This window comes from Mustela putorius, unplaced genomic scaffold (assembly GCF_011764305.1).
Source record: "Mustela putorius furo isolate JIRA1106 unplaced genomic scaffold, ASM1176430v1.1 tig00003834_pilon_pilon_pilon, whole genome shotgun sequence".
Classification (NCBI taxonomy): Eukaryota; Metazoa; Chordata; class Mammalia; order Carnivora; family Mustelidae; genus Mustela; species Mustela putorius.
Genome location: NW_025421987.1, coordinates 25,448,454 through 25,472,959, shown reverse-complemented (window position 1 = coordinate 25,472,959; position 24,506 = coordinate 25,448,454). Strand labels below are relative to the sequence as shown.

The 24,506-nt window shown below is 37.4% G+C and overlaps 1 protein-coding gene across 1 annotated transcript in view; it reads left to right on the top strand.

Annotated features, from left to right (window-relative positions):
- The window catches only part of DCBLD2 (discoidin, CUB and LCCL domain containing 2), a 105,262-nt gene that overhangs the window by 56,696 nt on the left and 24,060 nt on the right, over positions 1-24,506 (top strand). The window contains exons 3-4 of the mRNA XM_004771915.3: positions 2,960-3,097; positions 23,157-23,208. Coding sequence (XP_004771972.1) covers positions 2,960-3,097; positions 23,157-23,208 — 190 coding nt within the window. The remainder of the gene's footprint in view (positions 1-2,959; positions 3,098-23,156; positions 23,209-24,506) is intronic.

The following is a 24,506-nucleotide window of genomic DNA, read 5'->3' as shown; positions in this document are numbered from 1 at the left end:
AATTTTTACGTCTTGTCATTTTGTCCAGATAAGAGTAAATGAAGGGGCAAGTAAAATACTAAAAGGGTGGCAACAACCCCAGGAAAATATGCTTTAACCAAATTAGAAGAGATCCAAAATCGTGAGTGGGGAGAAAGGGGATAAAAAGAGGTTCAAAAAGGAAGAAAGAAAGAAAAAAACAAAAAGAAAAGAAAAAGAAAAAAAAGAAAAGAAAAGAAAAGAATTTTTAAAAAAAGAAAACACCTAAGAAAAATGTAAAAAAATATATATATATATTAGATAAACTAGTAAAAAATCGTTAAAAAAGAAAAAGGTAACAGTTAAAAAAAAAATTTTACCCGAAGGCGAGAAAAAAAAAAAATGAAAAAGAAAAAATTAAATTAACTGCAAGACTAAAAAAAAAATCACAGGAAAAAAGCCATGAGTTCCGTGCTTGGCTTTCTCCTCCTCTGGAATTCTGCTGCTCTCCTTGGTATTGAAACCGCACTCCTTGGTAGGTGAACTTGGTCTCGGCTGGATTTCTTGTTGATCTTCTGGGGGAGGGGCCTGTTGTAGTGATTCTCAAGTGTCTTTGCCCCAGGCGGAATTACACCGCCCTTACCCATTACACCGCCCTTACCCGGGGCCGGGGTGAGTAATCCGCTCGGGTTTGCTTTCAGGAGCTTTTGTTCCCTGAGCGCTTTCCGTAGAGTTCCAGAGGACGGGAATACAAATGGCGGCCTCCTGGTCTCCGGCCCGGAGGAGCCGACAGCCCAGGGCCCCACTCCTCAGTGCGCCCTCAGAGAACAGCGCCCAGTTACTCCCGTCTGCCTGACCTCCGGCCGCGCTCCGAGCTCACCGAGCCTGCGACCGGTTCAAGGTAACACGGAGCTGCGAGCTTACTGTCAGCTCTGTCTCTGTAGCCGGCTTTCCCGTTCCAATACCCACAAGCTCTGCGACATCAGACACCCCCGATCCTTCTGTGACCCTGCGGGACCTGAGGCCACGCTGACCCCGCGTGGGCTTCGCCCCGGTTTAGCCTCTGGAGCGATGTCCCTCAGCGGAACAGACTTTTAAAAGTCCTGATTTTGTGCGCGGTTGCTCCGCCGCTTGCCGGGAGCCGGCCCCTCCCCCCGGGGTCTATCTTCCCGTCGCTTTGGATTCACTTCTCTGCCGGTCCTACCTTTCAGAAAGTGGTTGTTTTTCTGTTTCCAGAATTGCTGTTCTTCTTCTCTTCGATCTGCCGATGGATTTTCAGGTGTTTGCAATCTTTAGATAAGCTATCTAGCTGATCTCCGGCTAGCTGAAGCAGTCTCAGCTTGCTACTTCTCCGCCATCTTGACTCCTCCCCCAAAAACTAGGATTTTGGTGGGGATTACATTGAATCAATAGATCAATGTAGGGAGAACTTACATCTTAACAGTATTGAGTCTTTCACTTCATGAAGTTGGTCTGTTTCCCATTTTATTTAGTTTTCCTTTAATTTTTCTCAGCAGTGGTTTCTGTTTTGTGGTGTACTGGTTTTGAGGTTTTTTTTGTTTTTTTTTTTTTAACGTGCCATGAGCCTGGGGATTGGGGCAGAGAGAAAGAATTTTAATCAGGCTCCACCATGTGGCAGAGCCCAATAGGGAGGGGGCTTGATGCCACAGCCCTGAGATGACCTTGATGAAGATTCAGATGCTTAACTGACTGAGCCACCCCAGCATCCCTTGAATTTCTTCTTTAAAAATTTGTCCCAAATAGTCTAATATTTTTGATGCTGTTAGAAGTTTTAAAAATTTCATTTCAGAGTATTTGTGACAAGTATGTGGAAATATAATTGGTTTTTTATATTGATCCTGTGACATTGTTAAACTCCCGTACCAGTTCTGTTGGGCTTTCCTTGATTGCTTAGGATATTTTATTCACAAAAACATACATAGTCCTTGAAAATGGTGGTTTTGGAAGGACACATTATTCTTATTCTAGAATGGTGTTGCCACAACCAAAAACATTTTTGGAATGTTATTCTTTATTCAGAATTTGTTAGGTTACCAGGCACTTAAGAGAATGCCTTAAGAAAAATTAAAATTTTGGGGGGTGCCTAGGTGGCTCAGAGGGTTAAAGCCTCGGCCTTCAGCTCAGATCATGATCCCAGGGTCCTGGGATTGAGCACCACATCAGGCTCTCTGCTTTGCAGGGAGCCTGCTTCCTCTTCTCTCTCTGCCTGCCTCTCTGCGTACTTGTGATCTCTGTCTGTCAAATAAATAAATAAAATATTTTTTTAAAATGCATTTTTGTTAGTTATTGGTGGAAATCTTGCTCTAATTTTATTCTTTTTCCCTTTTATTAATCTATATTGAGGATATGCTTTTTATATGTCTGTTAAACATAAAGGAAAAAAGCTGGCAGTTGGATATATATACACCTAAAGTTCAAGAAAAAAGTTTTGGGTAGAGGTGTATGTGAATTGTCAAAGCATAGTTAAAGTTGTAGGACTGTGCATGATTACCTAAATGCATTGACTTAAAGTTCAGTCATCCCTGGAAGAAGAATTGAGGGGAGTCTGAAAAAGGTTTAAGGGGTACCCTAAGCCCAGGAATCTAGGGGCACCTAGTGGGGAGTATGTTAGAAAATTACTGATTACCTATACATTTGCTTATTTAATTTTCATGCATGCACCTGCATGCATGAAATGCTTTAAGATAAATTTTTTTTAATTCCTCACTATTCTAAGAGTGTACAAGAAATGTCTTTCACAAGAAATTGAACCTTGTAAGATCACTGATGCCTATACCATTTTTTTCCCTTTGAATTATGTACAGTTATTGCTTGGCTGTTTTTTCTTCAGAGTAATGTGATTTTTAATCATTAAACATTCTAGTCATCATTTTCTATTTAATGTCCAGTTTGGTATATTTTTCTGATTTTCTTACCTTCATTGTAAATATTACTGACTTTATGAGAGTTATACCAAATATCTTTTTTTCTTCATTCCTAGGCAAATACTGTGGTCTGGGGTTGCAGATGAATCATTCAATTGAATCAAAAAGCAATGAAATTACAGTGCTGTTCATGAGTGGGATTCATGTTTCTGGACGAGGATTTTTGGCCTCATACTCAGTTATAGAGAAACAAGGTAATTTTCAACTTTATGTCACAACTTCCACATTTTACAATTTGTAAAAATAAAAATGAAGTGTTTCTTCTAGTACTTGTTATTCGAGATTAGAATAAAGACTAAGCAGTTAATAACACAAATATAAACTTTATGAATAAAATTAGTTTAGTTTCAGAATTCTAAAAATTAGAAGTATATTAAATTTTTATAAATTCCATATACTAATAATTATATAAGTTTCATACACTTTCCACAGTAGAGGAAATACTAATTTTTCACTTTTATAAGACTGGAACACAAATGACAATAATGTTTTAGAAATCTGTCAGTTATTGAAATGTGTCATATAAATATAGTTTCATTATCCACAGCTTACCATTTCATAGCACTATGTTAAAGACCACATTACCATTTTTCTCAAAAGAATAAATTCTGACTCCACCAGAAGTATGCTTGGGAATGCTGTCTGAGATGCTGCAAAATAAACCTGAGATACTGGCTAGATTGTTACTGTTGATAGTGCCAAGGAGGGAAATTAAAAGCAAGACTATTGAATGGAACAGAATGCAAAATTTACTTGAATTTCTAAAATAAAATGTGAGACTTGAATAAAATCTCTCATGAATTTTGGCTACTGTGGCATGGATTTGTTTCCTCTGCTATTAAGAGCACTGTGGTAGGAAAGTTTTAGGAAGTGCTCCTAATGCAAGGATATGTCCGACAAAGCAGTCATTTAAATCAGAAAATAGATGATTATTTTGATACTGAACAATGATTTAACTAAGCTGACAACTTAAAATTTTTAAAAAGCTGTTACTTTATATTATATAAATGAGAAAATTGAGAACCTTCTACGTGTGAGAACACTGTGCACTGAGAATGACTGAGAGCAGTACAAGCTGTTCCTTTTCAGCTCTGGTGGGTTTGAGATAAACACGATAGGTATCATTAGCAGTTTATTTAGAATGTGATAGAGGAGCAGCTGTTCTGTGCGAAGAAAGGTTTACTTTTTCCTAATTTCTGAGCTATGGAACAAAGTGGGAAAGCTAATAAAATTGCTCTGAGAGAATGAGCAAGAAGACTTATTTGGATGGAATAATGGAAAGGAAGAAACTGGAAACATCACACTGAATGAAAATGTTTCCGACAGAACCAGGGCAAGTAAGGCAGCAAGGTGTTGTAGGAGGAACACCCCTGCTTCTGTCACATGTTCACCAGGTGATTGCTGGCCAGTCATCTCACTTCTGTAACCTCTGTGGATTGATTACAAGGACTAACTCTAATATGTGTGTAGTGTCTGTAAGCCCATGACACAGTAGGCATGAAACAAATGTTAGTTTCCTCCTTTCACTACCACCTACCACAAACACATATTCATTCCCCACTATCAGGTAAGTAAGATAGAAAACACTGAGTGAGATGATGGTAGCTTCCCATCCTTTCAGGTTTATTTCTTGGAAGTCTTGAGTTCATAGGTGAGAGGATAGAAAATATACAATTCATTTGCTTCTAAAGCTCCTTGAGTTGCCTCCTCTCACTATCAGTTTAAATTGTTCATTTTTTTTTTCATATTTTCCCTTTTCTCTCTTCATTAAATATTGAGTTGAAGGTTCCTTTTTTTTTTAAGATTTATTTATTTATTTTAGAGTGTGCACATGCACGCGTGCTCACGCAAGTACAGGAAAGGGGAGAGGGAGAGAATCCTTAGGCAGACTCCCTGCTTAGTGTGGAGCCCAACATGGAGCTGGATCCCAGAACCCCGAGACCACAACCTGAGCCAAAATTAAGAGTTGGCTGCTCAACCAGCTGAGCCACCCAGGTGCCCCTTGCTAACACTGTTGAAAGTAAATATCCCTTCATTAAAAAAAAAAAAAATTTTATATTGTATATTTAAATTATGGAGCTTTTTTGTTCCACAGAAAACTGAATGTCCTATATTAAAGTTTAAGATTTGACAGCGATCTCAGGTAACAGAATCAGTATGTTGTAGACTTAACATATGTCTGCCAGATTTCAAGTGGTTATATCACTATTTTACATGAATCTTAGATACCAAAGTTCTTTGAAATATCTACCATAATCTGGAACTTTTTTTTTTTAAGATTTTATTTATTTATTTGACAGACAGAGATCACAAGTAGACAGAGAGGCAGGCAGAGAGAGAAGAGGAAGCAGGCTCCCCACAGAGCAGAGAGCCCTATGTGGGGCTGGATCCCAGGACCATTGATCATGACCCGAGCCTAAGGCAGAGGCTTTAACCTGCTGAACTACCCGGGCGCCCAGTCTGGAACTTTTTTATAGTAAAGGCATAATCATGGGAATTCCTCATTTCACACCTATTTCCTGAGTTTTTACTTAGGTTTCTGTGTATACTTGCTTCCTCTAGAAAGCATTTGTTTTATTTGAAGTTATAAGTGAATTGACAGGGTGCCTGGGTGGCTCAGTGGGTTAAGCGTCTGCTTTTGGCTCAGGTCATGATCTCAGGGTCCTGGGATCAAGCCCAGCATCAGGCTCTCTGCTCAGTGGGGAACCTGTTTTCCCCTTCTCTCTCTGCCTACTTGTGATCTCTGTCTGTCAAATAAATAAATAAAATCTTTAAAAAAAAAAAAAGTCAATTGGCTAAATCCAAGAGAACCCTGGGTGAATTTCTTACCATTTCTTCTTGGGTGGCCTTTCAGACACAATTTCTTTTAATGACTCATTCATTTGAATGCTGATTGACTTTGGTTTGAGAGCCAGTGTGTTTCCATCCAGGAAACTTTGCTGCCACACTGAATTCTATGAATACTTTCAAGGAACATCACTATGTGTCCCCAGCTTAGCAACCTAGTTAGAAATTTAGAGTATTTTGGAATAAAAAGATTGTGAAAATTTTTGCTACACAGCTTCTTTGTTTGTTAAACTCTCACAAACACTTGATAATGTTATGCTATGTATTGTTAATAGAGTCATGATTTTGTGTGAGGTAGACTAATCTTCATGCCTTTATGCAAGAACACATGGCAAAATTATATTTCCTTCAGTGCCGTATTTCCTGCAATATGCCTAGCACTGGGAAAGCAGCAGTATAAATAAGAGACAGTTATTCCTTCATGGAGCTTACAGTACAGGGTTGGGAAAAAGCATTAAACACATGATAGAAGCTCAGTTCCAGTTACGGCAAGAAGTATGATGAAGGGAAACTTCCAACAATAGGCCAGAAGGTTGAGAGGAGTGGGAGATTATAAAGAGCCTAATAACTTTTACAGGAAGTCACTTTTAAGCAGGGAACTCAAGGATTAATTGGGAGGTTCTAGATGGACAAGAAGGAAAAGGAAACTATTCTAGGGAAGAGAATAACAGATGCAAAGACCCTGTGGTGGGAAGAAGCTTTGGAGGAGCAAGAAAGGAAGCTGGCACATCTAAAGTGGAATTGACTGTTTGGTGAGTAGTTCATGTTATTCAGGGCCTTGTAGAAAATGTCAGGGTTGGAGCTTATTCCTAAGAGTTACGGAAGCTGTTAGAGCTGAGTAGTGATATGATTGGACTTGTTTTTGTTTATTCTTTCCATCTTTTCTGGTCTGTGAAAAGTGGGTTGAAGACAGGAATAATAGTAGGGAGTCCAGTGAAGAGGCTATTGGAGGACTCTGGGTCAGAAATGATTGAATTAAGAGGTCTTATTATAAATGTAACTCTAGATTTAAGCCAGATTCTAATCCTTTCTAAAGACTTGAGAAACAGACCTATCTGCTACAAGAAAACATTTCAAAATACTAAGATTCTTCCTACATGATTTTCAGTTGTAGTAGGAGGCTTTGGACACAAAGAAGCCTTCTTGTATGAATCAGAACTCCTTGAATACCCCCGTTGTGTCTAGGACACTTTACTTGTGTCCTCTTTACTTTTGTGTCAGTTTTCATAACTTTCATGGTTTTATTCCTCTCATTTAGTTTTAATGATCTTTGAGCAGTACTGTCCAGTCTTTTCCATTACCAGTTATCTCTTAATTTTTACCTGTAAATCTCAGTTTTGAAAGATTATATCTGCCAGTGAAAGGAACTTTTTCTGTTTACCCAAAGAAATACAAAACAACTATTATTAACACATGCAGTAATTATTAGAGGATTGGTATTTTTACTCTGAGTTGGTATAATTATATCAAATTCCAGCTAGACTTTCTGAAATTGAAATTTTTTTAAAGATTTATTTATCTTTTAATTTTTTAAATTTTAAATTCTATTAACATACACTGTATTATTAGTTTCAGAGGTAGATGTCAGTGAGTCATTAGTCTTTTATAATACCCAGTGCTCATTATATCACATGCCCTCCTTAATGCCCATCACCCAGTAACCCCATCTCTTTCCCGCCTCCCCTCAGTTTATTTTCTATGATTGAGAGTCTCTTACAGTTTGTCTCCCTTTCTGATTTTATTTGGTTTTATTTTTCCCCTCCCTTCCCCTGTGGTCTGCTATTTCGTTTCTTAGATTCAACAAGTCAGTCAGATCATATAGTTTGTCAGATCATCTGATTGACTTATTTCGCTTAGTATAATACCCTCTAGTTCCATCCACATTGTTGCAGATGGCAAGATTTCTTTTTTTGATGGCTAAGTAGTATTCCATTTTACATATATACCACATCTTTTTTATCCATTCATCTGTTAATGGACTTTTGAGCACTTTCCATAGTTTGACTTCTGTGGACATTTCTGCTATAAACATTGTTGTGCAGGTGCCCCTTTAGATCACTACACTTGTATCTTTGGAGTGGGTACCTCATAGTGCAATTGCTGGGTTGTAGGGTAGCTGTATTTTCAACTTTCTGAGGAACCTCCATGCTGTTTTCCAGAGTGGTTGCACCAGCTTGCACTTCCACCGAAAGTGTAAGAGGGTTCCCCTTTCTCCATGTCCTTGCCATCATCTGTCATTTCCTGACTTGTTAATTTTAGCCATTATGACTGATGTGAGGTGATATCTCATTGTGGTTTTGATTTGCATTTCCCTGATGCCAAACAACATTGAGCATTTTATCATGTGTCTGTGATGTTGAGTATTTTATCATGTGTCTGTTGACCATCTGTATGTCTTCATTGAAGAAATGTCTTCATATCTTCTGCCCATTCTTGATTAGATTATTTTCTGAGTGTTGACTTTGATAAGTTCTTTATGGATTTTGGATACTAGCCCTTTATCTGGTAAGACATTTGCAGGTAGGTATCTCCCATTCTGTCAGTTGTCTTTTGGTTTTGTCTACTGTTTCCCTTGCTGTGCAGAACCTTTTTATCTTGATGAAGTCCCAATAGTTCAGTTTTGCTTTTGTCTGACAAGAAGTTGCTGTGGCTAAATTCAGAGATTTCTGCCTTGTCCTCTAGGATTTTGGTGAATTCTTGTCTCATATTTAGGTCTTTCATCTATTTTGGGTCTATTTTTCTATATGGTGTCAGAAAGTAGTCTGGTTTCATTCTTCTGCATGTGGCTGTCCAATTTTCCCAACACCATTTGTTGAAGAGACTGTCTTTTTTCCATTGGACATTCTTTCCTGCTTTGTCGAAGATTAGTTGACCATAGAGTTGAGGGTCTATTTCTGGGCTCTCTATTCTGTTCCATTGCTCTAAATGTGTGTTTTTGTGCCAGTACCATACTATCTTGATGATGACAGCTTTGTAATAGAGCTTAAAGTTTGGAATCGTGATGCCACCAGCTTTGGTTTTCTTTCTCAACATTACTTTGGCTATTTGGGGTCTTTTCTGGTTCTATACAAATTTTAGGATTATTTTTTCCAGCTCTGTGAAAAAAGTTGATGTTTTGATAGGGATTGCATTGAGTGTATAGATTGCTGTAGGTAGCATAGACATTTTAGCAATATTTGTTCTTCCATTCCATGAGCAGGAAATGTTTTTCTGTTTCTTTGTGTCTTCCTCAATTTTTTTATGAGTTTTATAGTTTGCTGAATACAGATCCTTTTCCTCTTTGGTTAGGTTTATTGCTGGGTATTTTATGGTTTTTGGTATAATTATAACTATAAATGGGATCAACTCTTTTTTTTTTTTAAAGATTTTATTTATTCATTTGACAGACAGAGATCACAAGTATACAGAGAGGCAGGCAGAGAGAGAGGAGGAAGCAGGCTCCCTGCTGAGCAGAAAGCCCGATGCGGGGCTCAATCCCAGGACCCTGGGATCATGACCTGAGCCAAAAGCAGAAGCTTCAACCCACTGAGCCACCCAGGTGCCCCTGGGATCAACTCTTAATTTCTCTTTCTTCTGTCTCATTATTAGTATTCAGAAATGCAACTGATTTCTGTGCATTGATTTTATATCATGCCACTTTGCTGAATTCCTATATGAGTTCCAGTAATTTGGGGGTGGCGTCTTTTGGATATCCACATAGAATATCATGTAATATGCAAAGAGTGGGAGTTTGACTTCTTTGCCAATTTGGATGCTTTTTATTTCTTGTTGTTGTCTGATTGCTGAGGCTAGGATTTCTAGTACATTGTTGAACAGTGGTGGTGATAGTGGACATCGCTGCCATGTTCCTAACCTTAGGGGGAAAGCTCTCAGTTTTTTCCCATTGAGAATGATATTCACTGTGGGCTTTTCATGTATGGCTTTTGTAATATTGAGGTGTGTTTCCTCTATCCCTATACTGTGAAGAGTTTTCATCAAAAAAGGGGTGCCTGGGTGGCTCAGTTGGTTAAGCATCTGCCTTTGGCTCAGATCCCAGGGTCCTAGTACTGAGCCCCACATCAGACTCCCTGCTCAGTGGGGAGCCTGCTTCAGCCTCCCCCCCACTCCGCTCATGTTCTCTCTTCCTTGCTCTGCTGTCTTTCTCTCTCTCTCTCTCAAATAAATAAATTTTTTTAAAAGGGAGTAGGAGATCTTAGTTTTGTCTGGTCCTGGGAATTCAGCTAGATAGCTGTCAAATCATTGAGAACACTGTAAACCCAACCTCGGATCTAAGAAAAGAATTGCTGCAATCCTACAAATAGAAAAGCGACCACTTTCTACAAGAATGACAAGATGGAAAAACTCATCTCAAAAAAGAGAACAAGAGGGACCTGATCAATATGGATGTAAGTAAGATGCCAGAACTGGAGTTTAGTAAAATGAATATAAAGATACTAGCTGGGCTTGAAAAAAATCATAGAAGACACTAGAGAATCTCCTTCTGGAGAAATAAAAGAACTGAAATCCAATCAAGTCAAATCAAAAAGGCTATTCATGAGGTCCAATAAAAAATGGGAGTCTATAATTGCTAGGATAAATGAGACAGAAAGAGAATTAATGATATAGAAGACAAAGTGATGGAGAATAAGGAAGCTGAGAAAAAAAAAGATAAACAACTACGGGATCATGAGGGGAGAATTCAAGAGACAAGTAATACCATAAAGTGAAACAATATTAGAATATTTGGGATCCCAGAAGAGGAAAGGCAGAGATAGGGAGACAAAAGGTATATTGGAGCAAATTTTAGCAGAGAACTTCCTAGTCTGGGGATGGAAATAGGCATTTAAGTCCAGAAAAAACAGAAACCCCCCTCAAAATCAGTAAAAATAGGTCAACAACCCAACATAGAGTAGTGAAGCTTTCAAATCTCAGAGACAAAGAGAAAATACTGAAAAAAGCTTGGAACAAGTGGTCCATGACCTATAAGGGTAGAAACATTAGATTGGCAGCAGACTTATCCTTAGAGACCTGGTAGGCCAAAAGGACAAGCATGATATATTTAGGAAGCTAAATGAGAAACTCAGGCAGCCAAGAATACTTTATCCTTCAAGTCTGTCATTCCAAATAATAGTAGAGATTTAAAAAATCTTCCAGGACAAATGGAAGCTAAAAGAATTTGTGATCAGTAAACCAGCCCTGCAAGAAATATTAAAGGAGATCTTTTAAGCGAGGAGAGAGCCCAGAAATTAACATAGACCAGAAAGGAGCAAGGACAATGTACAGAAACAGAGGCTTTACAGGTAATATGGTGGCACTAAGTTCATGTCTTTCAGTAGTTATTCTGAATGTAAATGGGCTAAATGCCCCAATCAAAAGACACAGGATATCAAATTGGATAAAAAAGCAAGACCTTTTGATAAGCTGTCTGCAAGAGACTCATTTTAGACCCAAAGACACCTCCAGATTGAAAATGAGGGGGTGGGCGGGGCGCCTGGGTGGCTCAGTGGGTTAAGCCTCTACCTTCGGCTCAGGTCATGATCCCAGGGGCCTGGGATCGAGTCCCGCATAGGGCTCTCAGCTCAGCAGGGAGCCTGCTTATCCTCATCTCTCTCTCTGTCTGTCTCTCTGCCTATTTGTGATCTCTCTCTCTGTCAAATAAATAAATAAATTCTTAAAAAAAAAAAAAAGAAAAGAAAATGAGGAGGTGGAAAACCATTTATCATGCTAATGAACATCAAAAGAAAGCTGGGGAAGCAATGCATATATCACACAAATTAGATTTTAAACCAAAAGAGATAAGCAAGTACACTATATGGTAATTAAACAGTCTATCCAACAAGAAGATCTAACAATTTTAAATATGTATGTCCCTAACCAGGGAGCAGCCTATTAGATAAACCAGTTAATAATAAAATAAAATAAATATATTGATAATCATAGTAGGGGACTTTAACACCCCACTTATGCAATAGACAGATCATTGAAGCAGATCACAACAAGGGAACAAGGGCTTTGAATGACACACTGGACCAGATGGACTTCAAAATATTCAGAACATCCCATCCTAAAGCAACAGAATACACACTCTTCTGAAGTGCACATGGGACATTCTCCAGAATAGGTCACATACTGGGTCACAAGTCAGGGGTCAAAAGGTACCAAAAGATTGGGATCACTCCCTGCTTATTTTCAGACCACAGTGCTTCGAAATTTGAACTTAATCACAAGAGGAAATTTGGCAAGATCTCAAACATATGGAGGTTAAAGGTATCCTATTAAGAATGAATGGGTCAACCAGGAAATTAAAGAAGAATGAAAAAACCTATGGAAACAAATGAAAATGAAAACACAACTGTTCAAACCCTTTGAGATGCACCAAAGATGGTCCTAAGAGGAACCTCTGTAGCAAGCCTTTCTCAAGAAACAAGAGAGCTGGAGAAGGAATAGTAAATAAAGCCTAAGCTTAGCTTGAGAAGAGAATTAATAAAGATTAGAGCAGAAATCAATGATATACAAATCAAGAGAATAGTAGAAAAATCAATGAAACTAGGAGCTCGTTCTTTGAAAGAATTAATACGATGGATAAACTGCTAGCCAGTTTTATCAAAAACAAAAGGAAAGGGCCCAAATGAATAAAATCATGAATGAAAGAGGAGAGAGCACAACCAATACTGAGGAAATACAAACCATTATTAGAACATATGGGCGACTATGCCAACAAATTAGGCTAGCTGGAAGGAATGGATGCATTCCTAAAAACGTAACAACTACCAAAACTGAAACAGGAAGAAATAAGAAAACTTAACAGATCTGTAACCAGCAAAGAAATTGAGGCAATAATCAGAAACCTCCCAATAAACAAGAGTCCAGGGCCAGGGGGCTTCCCAGAGTAATTCTTCTCAAACGTTTGAAGAATTGATATCTATTCTTCTCAAGCTGTTTTAAAAAAATAGAAATGAAAACCAATCTGAGGGTTTTGAAGTGGCGGGGGTGGGAGGTTGGGGGAGCCAGGTGGTGGGTATTATAGAGGGCACAAATTGCATAGAGCACTGGGAGTGGTGCAAAAATAATGAATACTTTTATGCTGAAAATAAATTAAAAATAAATTTAAAAAATAGAAATGAAAGAAAAACTTCCAAACTCTTTTTTTTTTTTTTAATTTATTTATTTGACAGACAGAGATCACAAGTAGACAGAGAGGGAGGGGGAGGCAGGCTCCCTGCTGAGCAGAGAGCCCGATGTGGGGCTCGATCCCAGGACTCTGGGATCATGACCTGAGCAGAAGGCAGAGGCTCAACCCACTGAGCCACCCAGGCGCCCCTTTCAAACTCTTTATATGAGGCCAGTAAGTATTACCTTGATCCTAAAACCAAAGATCCCACCAAAAAGGAGAATAACAGACCAATATCACTGATGAACATGGTTGCAAAATTCTCACCAAGATACTAGCTAATAGGATCCAACAGTACATTAAAAAAATTACCATGACTAAGTGGGATTTATTCCTAGGCCATAAGTGTCGTTCAACATGTGCAAATCAATCAGTGTGACAGACTACATAAAAGAAAGAACAGGAACCACATGATCCTTTCAATATATGCAGAAAAAGCATTTGACAAGAAAGCATCCTTTCTTGAAATTGAAACTTTTATTTAAAAATTGAAAAAATATGTAGACCCTAGAGACGTCCTAGACCTCATATTAGCAACCACTCGTGAGAAGGTCTATTGAGAGAAATTCCCAAGTTATTGCTGGTCTTACTGAGACAAGCAAAACCAGTTATTCAGAGGTCCAGAGTCCATAAGTCAGATCTTTTTATCTAGTTAATAATAAAGGAGACTGACATTTTCATTCTAAAATGTAAAATTAAAAACATTTACCACTGGACTTGAAAAATAAATTTTATAGGTGAGTGATCCAAATACTTGGTTTTGAATCTGTTTAACATTAGCCAGTTTCTAGGGAAAACACATTTGTGGCATGACTCTGGGCAATAATGTTTAAGTTATTTTAATTTTAGAACAATAAGCTCAGAAGACCTATCTATATTTGCATTGAAAGCTTCAAGTCCTTTAAGGCAGCCTCTGTTATGTACCATAAATTGATGGGAGTAGATGTATATGTCTTAGTTACACATGCAGCTAGGAAGTGATAATCAGTACTTCTTTTGTAGAACATGACATCATTCTTAAAAAGTAATGTTAAACTTCTTTATTTCAGATTTTACCAGTCCAGAATTTTGTAGTGGTCATACTTTTGTAGGTTTGTGCGTTTTTAGTAGGAAAAAATAGTAAATAGTTTAAAATTTCATGTGAAATAAAATGAGCCAAGGTATATACTAATGAATTTTCTAACTGGAATTTACCAACACTTTATTCATTGCCTCCTGACCCCTTAGAATCTGAGAGTCATCTGCTTATGCCTTACAAACAACTGAGCCTGGGAAATATTCCCTTTTGACGGGATTATTGTTATATGTTAGGTTTATTATTATTATTATTATTATTATTATTATTTATTATGTTCAGTTAGACAGCATATAGTACATCATTAGTTTTTGATGTAGAAAGGAAACAGCAAAACTAAGAGGCAACCCACGGAAGGGAGAAGATATTTGCATATGATGTTACAGATAAAGAGCTGGTATCCAAGATCTGTAAAGAACTTCTCAAACTCAACACCCCCAAAAAACTAATAATCCAGTCAAGAAATGGGCAGAAGACATGTACAGACATTTCTGCAAAGAAGACATACAGATGGCCAAGAGACACATAAAAAATGTTCAACATCACTAGCCATTAGGGAAATACAAATCAAAGCCACAATGAGATATCACCTTACACCAGTCAGAGTGGCTAAAATTAACAACTTAGGAAGCAACAGATGTTGGTGAGGATGCAGAGATATCCTATGCTGTAGGTTGGAATGCAAACTGGTGCAGCCACTCTGGAAAACCGTATGGAGGTTCCTCAGGACATTAAAAGTAGAAGTACCCTATAACCCAACAATTGCACTACTGGGTATTTAACCTAAAGATACAGATGTAGTAAAAAAAAAAGGGGGGGGGCATCTGCACCACAATGTTCATAGCAGCAATGTCCAAAATTGCTAAACTGTTAGGTTATTTTTAGAATTAACAACAATAGTTTAAAAGTTTTCTGATTGCTACCTTCTTTAACCACATTTTTTTGGCAAATACTTACATTCTTTCCATCTTATTAGATTAAATCAACTTGTAAATGAAACAGGGTAGAATATAGAACTACTTTCTAATAGAGTCCAGATTTCTATAACTGATTGTTTTGTTTTTGGTTTTATTTTGTTGGGTTTTTTCATGAAATGCTTTTGGTTTTAAAAATAGAGCATGAGGGACGCCTGGGTGGCTCAGTTGGTTGGACAACTACCTTCGGCTCAGGTCATGATCTCGGAGTCCCGGGATCGAGTCCGGCATCGGGCTCCCAGCTCCACGGGGAGTCTGCTTCTCTCTCTGCCCTTCTCCTCACTCATGCTCTCTCTCCCTGTCTCTCTCTCAAATAAATAAAATCTTTAAAAAAAAAAAATAGAGCATGAGTTATTTAAGATTGCTTGCTACCTTAATTATACAGTAATTTTATGGGAATCTTTGAATTCTGAGTACATTTAGCTAGGTTTCTATTTTTAGCATTTTTATTGTGTTCCTGATTTTTGTTGTGGTAGCCGACATTTAAAAACTCTTGAACTCTTAAGATTTTATTAATGAAGTCTCAGTTTATATGCACATTTTTAGATTTGTTTTTATTTACACACAAATTAATACTTTGTGTATGTAATACAAATAAGAAAAATGTGTTTTTTGGTGTCAGTTTGTGCTGACCAATTAAGTGTTGACAATTTTGCAGAGAAAGAGCACTTTAAAACAGTCTGTTAAGAGAGTATTAACCCAAAGAGGCTATTCAGTTTATGGGATAGAATTTATTACAGGGACACCTGGGTGGCTCAGTCGGTTAAGCTGCCTTCAGCTTATGTCATGATCCCATTGTCCTGGGATCGAGTCCCACTTTGGGCTCCTTGCTTGGCAGGGAGCATGCTTCTCTCTCTGCCTCTGCCTGCCACTCTGCCTGCTTGTGTGCTCTCTCTCTCTCTGACAAATAAATACATAAATAAATAAATAAAATATAAAAAAAAATTTATTGCAAGTGCAGGTAATCTGAAGGGCCTTAATGATTTTAGTGTTTTGTGTTTCTTTTTTTTAGTGAATTAGGAATTCTGTGAGGGGACTGAGTTTGTGTTTCTGTGGTGTCTTACGTTATCTGGTGACATATTCTTTCACTGCTGCTCTTACCGATGTGTTCATTAGCACCCTAAATACTGTGTAGGTCACAGGAATTTTAATATTTTATAATCTTATAATATTCCTAATGTCACATATATTTTATATAAAATCTTAGATTCTAATGTCCTATGACTTTTAATATTCTTGTATTTGTTTTTTAATGCACACATGCGGGAACTTAGGTATGAAGAGGGTTTGATTCACCATGTGTACCTTATGGCCTGACTACATTACTTACTAGGCACCGAGTCATGCCTGCATCATCCATAAGAAAGCATGGCTATTTTCACCTGAGCTCCTACTATAGATTCAGCTTCCATAGATGACATTGTAATATTTCTAAGAGAAACATAAGATTTAATCTCCACTCTCAGTATGTAAAAGGAGAGAAGGTATAAAATGCCTCCTATAGTATCTGCCACTGAGTAAATGTTATTTAACTCCGAATCACAGTAAATTATGTTCTACTACATATGTAAATTTCTTTCACTAAATGGCAGATGGTACATTAATACCAGGCTCCTATTATGGAAACAAGGGATTATGCCCAGGGTCACATGGTAATATTGGCTGGAGCAACACAATGAGTCTTGTCCTCCACCCTGTAGCCCTTGAACAAAGTAGCATCTATAATTTGCAAGGTTGCTGGCAAAGTGTAAATTAGGAGGCATGACTTCATATTCCTTCAGGCTCTGGGAAATTTGTTATTTAAAGAATATTAGAGCAAATAAAGAAGAATATGCATTGTCTTCATTTGTTTTCTTCTTTGGGGTAAATAAATATGGTAACTTACTGTAGTACTTTGTTTTCTTGAATTAGAATAAACATGGGCACTCAGGCTTCCTTCCTTTAAGAATGGCTTCATCTGTACAAAAATTATACCCAGCAGTTTATGTAGTCAGTGCTAACACTGCTGAGAGTTTTTTCAGTTCATTCAGGAACACAAAACAGGATATTAATTGGGGGAAGATCTAAATCTATTTCATAATTCTGCTGTCTCAGAAATCAAAAATATTTCTGATATAGTAAACAATATGTTATTTTTAATTGATTTGTGATCTTATAAAATATCACATTTCTGTGATGTTATGATGGGTTAACATTAGATGTAATGTTTAAATAAATATTTCATGGGACAATTATAAAGTTTCCCAGCCTATGCAGTTATTAGGTATTAGAAAAATGTTTAATTGTACTTAAATTTAAAAAAAAATTGTTTTAGGACATCAATTATGGCTGATAGTAATATTACTAAATTGGGAGCTGTCTTAGAATATCTAATGTTGGTGTTTTTGTTAAGAAAATGTTGAAATCTTTCATCCTGTTATTGATTGTTGACCTGCCTTTTTTTCTGTATTTTCTCATATTCTTCATCACAATTACATTATTTTGCCTCCGCAACCCCACCTGAGGCCTACCTCCTCTAGAAAGCCCTCTAGGGTTAAGGAAGGCAGCAGATATTAGGGAGCCTCCTAGAGGGACTACGATTACACTCACTTTGGGGTAGACTGTACTGCGGAGACTAGTGTAGAATCTACATGATGGATGCCAGTTCTCCTTCAGGCTGCACAAGAGGAAGAATAGATAACAGCTTCAGCAGAACCCTGAGTGCCTTCTGCATCCTACTGCTGCCACTCTCTATGGCCCAGAGCTCCTCAATGAAGTATACAGTCTTTAATATTTTCTGTAGCAGTAAATACATTTATGTATTTATTCTTTTTAAATGTATTTTATAATTTTATGTATTTTAAATTTATATTTAATATATTTTATAATTTATGTATTATCTCTTTTTATATATTTGATTAAAATATTTTTGATTATAATATAATCATAATTATATAGTATATTATATAATATAATATTGTATATTTAAAGATATTTATATTATATGTAATATTTCTATTATTTTATATATTTTATTATATAAAATATTTTTATTTTTAATATATTTTATGATTTATAATTATATTTTTATTATAATTATAATATATATTAAATATATAATTATAAATGTATATTTATTTTTCTATATTTTGTTTTTATTATTTTATATGATATAAATATATATAATATATTTTTGTATTTATATTACATAATATAAATATAAATATAGTATATTTGATTAAAAGATTTTTTAAGTCCCATGCAGAAGCTCTTAGTTGAGAAGAGCTCAATACATATACTGCCTTTCACTTTGAACATACCACTGATTTTTTGGCATTACAGGACATCTTACAGTGTATCCAGCATGACAGCTGGGTTGACAATGGTGCTTTATCATTGCTAATTTTTGAAATCACTGCCTAAGCACTTTCTGTAGAAGTTCCATCTTTCAATTTGCTTAGGCCAGAAACCTTATAGCTGTCGTTGACTCCCTCAAACTTTATATTCATTAGCCACTTCTCAGAGTCTTTATGTATCAGCTTCTGACTACCTCTCAACACCTCTCGCTGCCACTCTCATTCAAGTTATCTGCCTCTACCTCAGTTATGACCAGAGATTTTTTTGCTGACCTTTCTTTCTGTCCTTTCTCTCCTTCAGCCTGCTCTCAACCTGGTGGTGAGTATGATCCTGTAAAAATGAAGGTCTCTTCTCACTTTGCTCAGTGTCCTTACCTCCGGGGCCTTATAGGAGATGGCTTCTCACTCCTCTCTGACTTCAGTTCTTAATCTTCTTTCTCTTGTTCGCTCTGGCAACAAACATGCTAAGTGTGCTTCTTCCTCAGGGCCTTTGTGATTCCCTCTGCCTATCCTTTGTTATTCCCACACCTGTAGCTCACTCCCTCACCTGTTTAGTTTTATTTACCTGCCACCTTCTCAGTAAGATCTGTCCTGTGTTCCTTAAAATCGCAACCCCTTAACTTTTCCTACCTGCCTTTGTTTCCTTATTTTTTTCTAATGTATTTATCACTTGTTAAGATAGTGTCTGTTTCTTATTCATACTACTTTCTCTTATCCCCCACACAGGATGCCTTTTCTATGTGCAGAGATTCTTTAACTCTACTGCCTATAACAACACCTGGTCATAATACATACTTACTAAATATTTGTTGAGTGAATAAATGAATGAATGAATAAACAAGCAAACTGTCAGTCCTGGCTCTTTTTCTAGGCTTTATTTCATCCCTCAATGCACTTGTGCTCTATATAAAGAAAAATTGTGACTACTTTTATGATCCTTCTTTTTCTTCACTTTTAAAGCTTTTATTATACCATACATTTCACCTACTCAAAATACATAGTTCATTGATTTTCAGTATATTTACAATTGTGCAGTCATCACCATAGTCAATTTTAGAACATTTTCTTCACCCCAGAAGAAGCTCCACAGTCACTAGTGGTCACCCCATTCCCTACCCCTTAACCCTCTCCCTCTCTAGTCCTACTTTTTTCTCTATAGATTTACCTATTTTTGATATTTCATATAAATGGAGTCATAATGTGGGGGCTTTGGTGGCTGGCTTATTTCACTCAGCATGTTTTCAGAGGCCATGTTGTAGCACATATGAGTACTGCACTCTTTTTTGTGGCAGAGTAATATTCTGTTGTACAGATATACCAGATTGATCCATTCATTAGTTGATAAGCATTCATGTACAAGTGTTTGATGGGCATATATTTTCATTTTGGGGGGTATATTCTAGTAGTGGAATTGCTAGGCTGTATGGTATCTCTGTCTTTACCCTTTTTAAAGGAACTGCTAAACCGTTTTTCTAAAGCAGCTACACCATTTAAAAATCTCTCAAGAAGTACATGCAGGTTCCATTTTCTCCGCATTCTTGTCAACACTTATTACTATCTGTCCTTTTGATTCTAGACATCCCAGTGGGTATAACATGTTTCTCATTGTGACTTTGATTTGCATTTCCCTGATAGTTATGTTGAGTATCTTTTCATGTGCTTATTGGCCATCTGTATGTCTCCTTTGGAGTAGTCTATCCAGATCCTTTGCTCATTTTTAAATTGAGTTGTCTTTTTAAAATCAAGTTGGAATAATTCTTTATTCTGGATTCTAGATCCTTATCAGGTTATACAACTTGCAAGTGTTTTCTCCCATTGTGTGGATTACCTTTCCCTTTTATGATAGGATTCTTTGAAGCATGAAAGTTTTTAATTTTGATGAAATTCAATTTATGTATTTTTGTGTGGCTACTTATGTTTTTGGTATCATAGCTAAGAAAACATTGCTTAATTCAAGGTCAAATTTTTACCTACAGTTTCTTCTAAGAGATATAGTTTGGCTCTTAAATTTAGATCCCCTTTAATTTTTGTATGGGATCTTGAGGTAGGGGTGCAGTTTCATTCTTCTGCATGTGGATATCCTCGTGTCCCAGCATCATTTGTTAAAGAGACCATTCTTCCTCCCCACTGAATTGTTTCGGCATCCTTATCAAAATCAGTTGACTTTAAATCTAGAGTTTATTTCTGGACTCTCACTTCTGTTCCATTCATTACAACTTCTTATACATTGCTATCAGAAGGCTGTGAGGCAGATGGTTTCTTTTGATCTGTATTCATTTTGCCTATGCTGTGTTATTAGCCGGGAGTCTTGTAGTAATACTGGTTTTCTGGAAGGCTGTTTACTTGGGAAAAGCTTTCAGAAAAGACACATTTTAAAACATCTTAATTGCTGGCTTGAAGTTTTCTTTGCCTCTGTGGAGTTATAAAGCTTGGTATTCGTAATCGTGATTCTCTTTTTCTGCCTTTAGTGTTCTTGGCTCTCCTCATAGCTGTCCATTTTGAAGTCCTATTTTTCTCCTAGGGACCTCTTTTGAGGGCCTGTGGAATTTGAAAGTGAAGTCAAGTGAGTTGCATACATTTGCATAGCATAATCTGGAGTTTTAGCACTGCATGTACTTAGAATAAAGCACTGGTCTGATCAAGTATATCTGTAGCTGGCCAGCATACTGGCACATGGCCTGAAAGTACTGAGGCCAACTGGCAGTCTTCTTGTGGTTTTGAATGCCACGCTGGACCACACAGGTAGGTACCTTTGCATCCCAGGCTATTACTTTTAGACATTCAACTTTTTTTTTTTTTTTTTGGACATTCAACTTTTAATCTTAGAAGCTAGAAATCCTGTTGGTACAGCAGGAAAATAGAAAATCAGTTCTAACTGATGCAGGGTGAAGATTGCCAGGAATAACCAGGGTATAGGTAATTCAGTCTACTTTTCTTGGTCACTCAGTCAGGTAGTCATGAACCCCTATCCAGGCATGTATTTTTCTAAACTCCTAAAACACAGATTTGATCATCATTCAAGTGCCCGTGGTGTATTAATCCATGTAATTGCTCTCAAATATCACTTTCTTATTGGTGTAACAATTGTGCTGTAGTTTTTCCTAGACACATTTCATTTGGGTGATAATCACATAATTTCTTCAGAATTATAAAATAATCAGTTATCTGTGCTTGCTGTGGTAGCCATTAATTTAATTAATTATATTATTTATTAAATTATTCAGGTCACTTGGGTGACTCAGTTGGTTGAGCATCTGCCTTCAGCTCAGGCCATGATCTCAGGGTCTTAGGATCGAACCCCACATTGGGTTCCCTGCTCAGCAAGGAGCCTGCTTCTCTGCCTGCTGCCTTACGTGCTTCTGCGTTCTCTCTCTCTTTCTGACCAAAGAAGGAAAAAGAAATGTAATGATTATTTGCATGCTGTCAGCATGCCAGGATGCCTGTGGGTGTTATTTCAGTGTATTGTCATCCTCAGCACACTTGTTCAGCCAAGCATTTATATGTGAAATCACTTACCTTTGTGATCGCCTTATTAGGGCCTTCTAGGTTTACCTTCATACAAATTAGTCCATGACTGGGCTTAGCCAAACATGCCAACAGTCACAAACTTTTATTCTTTCCTTTATTCAATAAATGTTGATTGAAAGCCTGCTGTTATGCCATATGCTGTGATTGCTGCTGACAAAACAAAGGTGACCATAGACCAGGCATCATGCAGTGATGTCGCTTAGTACTGTCCAGCTGCATCAGTGGATTGTTCTTACATAACACGTGGTACTTTGAGAACACATAATAGTCAACTATTCATTAAAACAACCAAAAAAAAAAAAACCCATAGGTGCCTACTGTGTGCTCAGGGTGTTTGACCTGTGAAGATGAGGAATATCTGTAAGGAAGTGCCAGTTAAGCTAGCAAGGCGAAGGGACAGTAGAAGGTCATGCCAGGTAAAGTGGGTAGCATGTGCCAGGGGAACCAAAGAAGGCTTGTATGGCAGGAACCCAGCACAGGTACAAAACCAGACTTAAGACAGGACCAGGCCACCACTTCCAGACCTGTGGGCTGTGTTGAGGACTTGGCCCTCTGTCCTAGCGCAGAAGGATGATGTTGACAACCAAGAGCCACTTTTCCCCAGCCTACAAACTAAGTCTTGATGAAAGAAACAGGTTAGCTCCTATTCAGATTTGATTTCTGGATAGAAATGTTAAATTTTAAAGTTCCTTCTTATTTAAATTAGTGTTTCTTCAACTTCAGTGTGCTTAAGATGTATCTGGAGCTTTTGTTAAAGCAGATTTTGGGGTCTCCACTGCCAGAGACTCTGTAAATCTGGATGGTGTTCAAGAATTTGAATTTCTGTTAGTTTGCAGAAGATGAACTGGTGCTGCTGGTCCTGGCCATGGACTAGATTTTTAGTATCTGTTCCTTAGAGTAACAAAATTAATTCATCTTTCTTTTCATTGTTTCCGTTGTGTGTAATTAGCAGAGGATCACTTTTTAGTTATATAGTAATTTTCTTTTTTCAGGAGCAGCTGTATTTTGTAGAAGTTATTTTAAGTCTATACATTATACTTACCTGTGTACCTTATGTATGTGTGTGTATGTGTGTCTGTATATGTATATAGACAACACAGAGGACTCTATGAGGAGGTGTGGTAACAAACAGTATTGGAGAGGCATAGCCCCAGAAATCAAGATACATAAAACCAAAAAGAAATCATGACTAACAAAAACTTGTAAAAACTTACTAGTCCTACCTTGATAGCTGTTGAGATTTAAAATTTAGAACAATATCATTTGGGATTTGGAAACAGTTGGTGGCTCAGTAAGAGTAAACCTATGTATTACTGAATCCGTTGTTTATTTTTGTTTTTCTAGATCTAATTACTTGCTTAGACACTGCATCCAGTTTTTCGGAACCTGAGTTCAGGTATGACCATATTTGTGATATTTTTCCCCTTAAATATTACTCTTCATCCATTTCGTCATTATTCTTAAACACTTATGATTAATGTGCATTACTATATGTGTCACAGGTGTGACATATAATAATTATTCTAAGATATCAATAAATTATAGCTTATTTAAAGCCATTGAGTTACCGTGTTTAAATTTTGCTTTAATTGTAGCATTTGGATCTTTTCTATAATGAAAGTATTATAGTATGAAAGTAAAGTATTTTAATAATACTTTAAAAGTAGAACTGGTTGCTTTTAAAAATCTGGCAAAATTGTAATGAAGTTAGAGGAGCTTTTTTTTCTCCCTCAAAAAAGAGAAGAAAATTATTTAGGCTGTGGCAGAATTCTTCAGTGTCCTCGCCCAAGCAGCATTTCTACTACTGTTTCCCTGCTTTATATCCTTGTCTCTTGTCTGGACTGGGATGCCCTTCTATTTGATTTCCCACTTTGCTGGCTTTTATTCTGCCGCTCACGTTGCTGCCAAGTTTCATTCTAAAATAAATGCCTGATCATTCCCCTGCTTTAAAATCTTCGGGAGCTCCTTATTACTAAGACAAAATGCCATCCAGATTTCTTAGCCTGGGTTTCAGGATCTTTCACAGGTAGCCCTTGGACCATTTTTCCAGTCTCATCTTACGTACTTACGGATTCTTTCCACTGCTCTGAGCTCTCAGAACTTTTGCCTGGAATTGATTTACTCCTCTCTGCTTGGCACATTTATTTATTCTCATCTTCTAAGACCGGTCTCACTAACCTGCCCCCAACTTGCTACCACTTCCCAAAGAGCAGACTTTATTTTGTCTTCAAAGAAAGTTCTCTGTCTGCATGATGGGTGTGTTCATCAGCACTTAGGGAAGATCTCGGTCAGCAGAGAGGACGCTGGCCTCAGTGTCTCGCACACAGCCTGCCACAGGGTCTTAGAGCCCCTGCTTCCACTCCATCCGTAGCACCCACAGGCAAGCTGCTGATTATTCTTGCCTGGACTGCGACACCCCCAGCCCACCAAGGTCTCAGGGTTCCTCCCAGCTCTTCTCAGGAGCCAGAATAATCTTTTTCAGATTATGTGTATAAGCTTTAAAATCCTTCATTTAATTAGGAATATATTCCCAACTCATTCCCATAGTCCACAAGGCTCTGCACGAAGCCTTAAACGAAAAGCCTAAACTAAACCGTTTAGTTTTCCAGAGCTCACTGTACTCTGCCCACACGGTCGTCCTCAGCTGAAGAAGCAAACAGGTCACCTCTCCTTATGAGCCTACTGTTCCATCCA